This window comes from Gavialis gangeticus, unplaced genomic scaffold (genome assembly GCF_001723915.1).
Source record: "Gavialis gangeticus isolate Ggan-Ray unplaced genomic scaffold, GavGan_comp1, whole genome shotgun sequence".
Taxonomy (NCBI): Eukaryota; Metazoa; Chordata; order Crocodylia; family Gavialidae; genus Gavialis; species Gavialis gangeticus.
In genome coordinates this window covers 72924686-72931535 of record NW_017729031.1, presented here as the reverse complement: position 1 = coordinate 72931535, position 6850 = coordinate 72924686, and the positions used below count along the sequence as shown (strand labels likewise).

The following is a 6850-nucleotide window of genomic DNA, read 5'->3' as shown; positions in this document are numbered from 1 at the left end:
TTTTTTGGGGGGGGGTTTTTTTTTTTTTTTTAAAATTTTACCATTTGGGCCCGCCCCCCCCCCCCCCCCCCCCCGAAAATGAAAATATAAAATTAAGTACATTGGATAAAGTCTTTGCCCCTTTGAAATTCATAAAATGTTGCTGCTGACTTGAGTTTTTATCTTTTGAACGTGGAGTTCTATTTCAGTACAAAGAAAAGCATTTTGTAGATATCTGGCTCTTAAACAGTACTTTATTTCCTCCCAGTCCTCCGTTTCCATCTCTGCTCAGCTCTTTAATTACAATGCAAATTAAAGGACCCTTTGTTTCCATTTAACCTGAGCACAGTCTGGTAACAAAAGGTTTACAAGAAAAGAAATATAGGTTTGGAACACCAGCCACAGGGTTTAAAAATGTTTACAAGCATTTTTAAGAAACCCAATAACAAAGTTTCTTAAGGAATGAGATAGTAACCACTTGGACTGATGAGAAGGTATAAATTAGATTGCCAGACATTAAATGTCTTTTTTAAGCTGATTAACTCTAATTGCATATGCTTTGCACCTATGATCAATATAGCAAGAACTGAAATAGCATTTTTCATAGATCAAGTTGAAAGTTGCCAAACAAGTGATTGAGAGTTGTAATCAGAGATACCTTTGTCAGAGTAACCAAGAGCATCCAAAATAGCTGTATATTTACAGACAAAAAAAATATTTCTGCTAGATTCTAACTTTCTTTAGATGGGTATTTGTATGAAGAAAGAGAATGGGCTCAGAGTAATTTTGACCTCCTACTTGAATAAAAAGCATAATTTTGGGGGAGGTTGTATTTCACTGTTTTGGAAAGGTCTTTAACACTTTCGCTTTTGATTTGCTGGAAGAACATGGGCAACGTGTTTTCCACCACCACAAAAATTGTTTCTTACATTTTTATATTGTTGGTCTTGTTAAAGAACTGCATAACAAGCTATTAATAAACCAATTGGACAGATTCCACTCTTAGTTATGAGGTATACTTCAAAATTCTTCATTTCCATGTTAACTTTATAATGTTTTTCTTTTCAATACCACAGCTGCATCATGGGCTTTATCAGTAAGGAAAGGGAGCGTGCACTGTTAAAGGACCAGAGGCCAGGGACATTTTTACTGAGATTCAGTGAAAGTAGCAGAGAAGGAGCTATCACTTTCACATGGGTAGAAGGATCTCCAAATGGTGAGTACAGAGATTGATCTTGGTTTTACAATGTAGGTAACAAATTCAAGTTAAAAGTTCTTAAGTCGTGCCTCCTTCACATAGGCAGACCCTGACAGCATGTAAGAGCCATCACCTGGCCATGCAGATAGCAAGTTCCTATAATACGCCATAGCTAATGCATGCTGAACATGCCTTAACCAGTATAGCCAATATACCCCGAAGTCCACTGCTTTCATATTTCAGCAGGGACTTACAGCTTCTCCAATACTATCTTTTTGTAGAAGATAGATTCCAAGATCCTCATCCCCACTACACACTGCTTTCTTCCCAGCATGCACATTAGACCTCCCTCCAGACTCTTGCACTGGCTTACCTCCAGTTTTATCTTCTGCTGAAGATTCCATCTTTATCCATAGAAAATCTGTAACCTCTTCTCTCAGGGTCCCATTCCCTATCCCCCACCATATTCTTTTTTCCTCAGGCTGACCACCTAGTTTTCCACACTTCACTAGCAACCCCCAATACCTGTCTTCTAGCAGAGTGAAGAAAAAGATGCCATGCAGCTCAGCCCAGCAGCCTGCCTAACCAAACTCTGACTTTCCTCCTCACTCACAAATCCACCAACCAAGGAGGGAGCCCAGACAAGTCAGCATCTTCATTAAGTACAAAAAGAAGTTTCTCTGTATCCTCCTGTATACTGTAGGATAGCTCAGACCCTTCAGGTAGGAAGGAAGAGTTATAGCTCTTGACTAAGGCCAACAACTATAAACAGCTGATAGAAGAATTTGCTAAGTGTTCCTGCCCCAGCACCTTCCCCTCCTCAGCTAGCCAGCCAGAACTTTAAGCTTCCCAGTGGGTCCCCTCCTTAACAACACTTGGGAGTGTTTGGGTCAAATAAAGTAGTACGTTAAATGATGTGAATAGCATGTTATCAGAAAAGGCAGAGAAGAGCCACCCCTATGGCAAATTTCAGTGCAGTTTAATTAATCAGTGTGATGGATTACAATCCCTTTCCAGGGCTGAAGATAAGTTAACACAAGCTGGGACTAAACATGTGGAAGGAAGTTTTGTTACTTACATTTTTGTTTTATTCTTTCCTTTCTCAAGCTCTACTTGCTTGGAAAACAAAAAATTGCAAATCTGGCAAATCAGTTTAATTCCAAAAGGCTGTTCCTTCAGTTGAGGTTCTCCAAATATGCAAGCTTAGCTGTGCTTTTTCTTTGCATCTTACATTATACTTTTGGAACATCTGTAGAATCCACCTTCTTCTTTTTTCTCTAGAACCTCAGTTCCATTCAGTAGAACCTTATACCAAGAAGGAGCTCTCAGCTGTTACATTTCCTGATATAATTCGGAATTACAAAGTGATGGCAGCTGAAAACATTCCTGAAAATCCACTGAGATTTCTCTACCCAAATATTCCTAAAGACAATGCCTTTGGGAAATACTACTCCAGACCCAAGGAGAGTAAGTGATATCAATTTCTTGTTTTCATTAGAGTCCTGAAGTATTGACACATTTGTCATTGAAGCACTGGTGTATCAGATAAATTCTGTCATGCAGTTAAATGATTGAACTTTACCTTTAGAGTTTTAAACCAGACTTGGTTTAAAAGGCCTTGTCTACTAACATAAAATCCAATATATTGAAATGGGCACTTGTCGGCTTCAGGTCATGCAACTGTGACTCAATAATATTTTGCCACGATCTTGTAATTATAAGCTGTGGACTGCAGTTAGCCTCGCACATATGAAGCTGGCACTTGTATGGAGCTGCTGTGACTTCAGTAGCTGCTCAGAGGTAGTAGTGGGCTGAGAGAATTAGGGCCATGCTTTTTTGTCTTGTCCTTACTGTTTGCTGACTTGGGTGCTGTCAGATGCACAATGAAAGCCAACTGGAAATGCAGAGAAAGTCTGTCTCCTTATCTTTTAGTTCTGGCACTTGTAATCATTATTAATAGTGACTGAAAAAATAGTATTTGGGTTTTTTGTTCTAGTTCTTTAATTCATAATGTTTTTCATGATGTGAAAAACCTGTGAAAGTGAGATTTTATTTGTCTGGGGTTTTTTTGTTTTGTTTTGTTTTGTTTTTAGCTTCAGAGCCTATGGATTTGGATGGCCCCAGAGGACATGGATACATAAAGACTGAATTAATTTCTGTTTCCGAAGTGTAAGTTAACACAGAAGCATTGGATTTCCAAAAAACTGATTGCATTTTCCACAGTCGATCAGTATATTTTAAGCATTAAGAAATGCATATGAATTGCTCTCACCCCTTCCATACACTTTTCTAAGCCCAACAGATAGAAAAATACCAAATTTTGTCCAGGTACAATTAAGAAGTCAACCATATAGTAGCCAACAGTGTGGAAGCCTTTGTAGTATATTTATGGTCACTTCCATATTTGAATGTATGTGAAAATTAACTACTCAGGTCATATCTTGACTTTAGAAGATAATGGTGTATCCTAGTACTGGCTGTAAAGCACCACTTGTTTTGCAGAGTAAAACATGCTATCTCAGCGTGCAGTTAAGTGCTGGCAGCTGGGCATTCTTAGTAGAAGGCCCTCATTTGTGAAAAATTCTTGCTGTAATAGTCATTCATTTTCTAGAGATCCAAAAGTGCAAGTGTCAGTACTTACCTGAAGACTTTATTAGTACTGTGCACAGGCACGTGCACTAGTTCTGTGCTAGTAGAATCTATTGCAGAAGTTTGGCAAACTACAGCTCACCTGTGTAGTGTAACTGCAGTAAAGGCCAAGTGAGGTCTTCATAATTTTACTGGATGACCCATTCCTGTAACACCTACATGTTGTTTAAAATGAACGAGACCCCTTTATACAAGGGGCATCATGCTTAGAAATGAAATTCAGGTAAACAGAAGAGTTTGACATGGGAAATGATAGTTTATTGGTGCTGCTAATTGATTAGAATTAACGTTAACCCAGTGAAAGTTTGTCACTTCTCTTCTTTCTATTCTAGTCACCCTTCCCGACTCCAGACAACAGAAAACCTGTTACCCATGTCTCCGGAGGAATTTGATGAAGTCTCTCGAATTGTGAGCCCTGCAGAAATTGACACTGTGGTGCGTATTATGACAACAAATTCTAAGGCCTGGAATATCATTTGCCTTTTAAAAGGCTTTTTTTTATCATCATAGTATTTCATATTTTTAAAATGTTCTGAATATAAACTGCTTTCCCAGAATGAGTTGCCCCTTAAGAGGAAATTGGGGATATCCAATTGCCTTTACTTTCAATCTAGGCCTACTTGTTCCTTTTTAAACACAGTATATGGATTTGAGTTCCAAGTAAAAAGCTGTGTTCACAATACTTGATATCCAAATATAAGACATCAAGTTTCATGGAGGTCTAGAATTATGTTCCCTTTTTTGTGCATTTTACTTTATGTAAAGCCAAATAAATAGAGTATATGGGTAGATCATGGAAAAGAAAATTACCATGCCAATTAATAGACCAGGACTTATAGTTCTTCTCTTCAGGAAGATAATATGCGACTAAACTGGCACAGCTTTCTTGATCTTGTGGTAGGCCTGATGCTGAGAGATCTGAATCTCCTCTTTGCAAACTGAAATGGGCATATTCTTTTTGTTAGTTGAGCACATAATTATTGAGTATTAGGAAGGTTTATTTCAAAGCATGATCCTGACTCACCTCTCAACCTTTATTTTTAATGTTACCCAAGAATTCTGATACCAGAATCCAATGCTGAATTAAAAAATAGCAGCCATGGTATTCCCAATACCATGTCACTCTATGAAAATATAAGTGCTTAGCCCTTCAATGCCTCTACCTTTCTAACATGCTATAAAACTGCTTCTTTCCCAAGCTTTTTGTGGCTGATTTTAAGTTACTTACTCAGACTAAGCTGCTTCTCTTTCTTTACAGATGTGTTCAGCATATTCAGCTTAGAAGTTATGGGCCTCTCTACTGCATTATTTGCACAATATCTCAAGTAGCTTGCATACCTGCTACACAGTCAGAAGAGAAATCCATCCAGGCCCTGTGTTCCTTCACAAGATTTACCCACCTTGCCCAGGATTGTGTGGTACAGTAGACTGGAGATTCAGTAGCAATTTCAGAACAGTTTAGAAAATGAGGTTTTTAATTAATTCAGTATGACAGTGAATAAAAGCCAAATAGTCCTTATGTTGCACATTCTGATACAATATTCACTTTATTTCATGTTGAATATTCAGTGTATTAAGTATCTATAATGTGAAACTCCCTCAAGGCAGAAGCAGGCATTCTTACATCTGGCTAGGGGACAGTTAGGCTTTTGTCACCTGGGAAAACAGTTAAGGATTGTAGGAGACGTAAGTTGTTTTTTGGTTTTTTTCCTATATTAATCCTAAGAAAAAGTTAAATTTCACAATGAAATTGTCTTTAGGTCTCAAATTCTCATTTCATAGAGGGAGTCAGTTCTTGCAGATGCAGGCATATGAAATAAAGTGAATATTATATCTGATGGCTACCTATAAGTGTATCAAGGGTGACCACCAGTTTCTGGGGGAATGTTTGTTCACCAGAGCACCCCAAGGGATGACAAGGTTGAACAGTCATAAACTACTGCAAGACCGTTTCAGGCTGGACATAAGGAAGAATTTCTTTACTGTCCTAGCCCCCAAGGTCTGGAACAGCCTGCCTTCGGAGGTGGTTCAAGCACCTACATTGAACACCTTCAAGAGCAAATTGGATGCTTATCTTGCTGGGATCCTATGACCCCAGCTGCCTTCTTGCCCTTTGGGTGGGGGGCTGGACTTGATGATCTTCTGAGGTCCCTTCCACCCCTAATGTCTATGAAATACCACAACCAATGTTAAGGCATCTGTTGACCACAACTCATATTTCTGTCTTGTAACAAACCATTGTATTTCTGGGCACCATCAAAATATACACAATATCTGCAAGAAACTTCAAGGGATCTTCTTTACTACAAGCAGCATTCTCCTACCACTCTCACTGCAGTCCTACTTGCAATGATTCCCCTTCCCATTAATAGGCTTAAGCTCTTGCTGTACAGATACCAGGGAATACCCCTTCCCCATCTGGAGCTGGCTGTAGGGTAGCTGCTGTTAAAATTACCAGCCATAGTTGGGTAACCAGGAGATATTATGCAGAGCAGAATTTTAATTTTAAGCCAAAACAATGTCTTTCATTTTTATCTACCTGCTACCTCATCCTTACAACAGAAGTAAAATCTAAGCCTGCTGGAGGCAGAGATTTTTACCCTGGAACATTGATTTGGGGATTGTAAAAGCCTCCAGAAATGCAAAACTGTATGCTGACAGATGGCAGCTTGTTCTCCTAGTAACAGTCCAGGCAATCTACAGTTGTTTTTATAATTAGCACTGCAATTTTACTTATTCCACCCAGCATTATTTAAGTCAATGTAAGTTTTCTCACTGACTTGAACAGAAGCTAGAGCAGGCTCTTCAGACCATAACAGCCTTGTTTTTCTCCTCAAAATGGCAAACAAAACCATTCTCCATGTGAAGCCATTAGTGAAAAATCTATCTGCTATCTTTGAAAAATAAAACCAGAATCTATCTTTAGCTCATGCAGGCATTGGACTGTAAACAATAACCCGTAGGAGATCAGTAACACCAGACTAAACTTCTCACTCTTGAGAATCTTGTCCTTTGTGTCCTACT

At 38.7% G+C, this 6850-nt stretch overlaps 1 protein-coding gene across 1 annotated transcript in view; it reads left to right on the top strand.

Annotated features, from left to right (window-relative positions):
- Positions 1–5551, top strand: part of STAT1 (signal transducer and activator of transcription 1) — a 56437-nt gene extending 50886 nt beyond the window's left edge. The window contains exons 20-24 of the mRNA XM_019523109.1: positions 1056–1195; positions 2459–2644; positions 3271–3346; positions 4159–4261; positions 5085–5551. Of these exons, the coding sequence (XP_019378654.1) occupies positions 1056–1195; positions 2459–2644; positions 3271–3346; positions 4159–4261; positions 5085–5108 (529 nt within the window). The 3' untranslated portion in view covers positions 5109–5551. The remainder of the gene's footprint in view (positions 1–1055; positions 1196–2458; positions 2645–3270; positions 3347–4158; positions 4262–5084) is intronic.
- The last annotated feature ends 1299 nt before the right edge of the window (positions 5552–6850 follow it).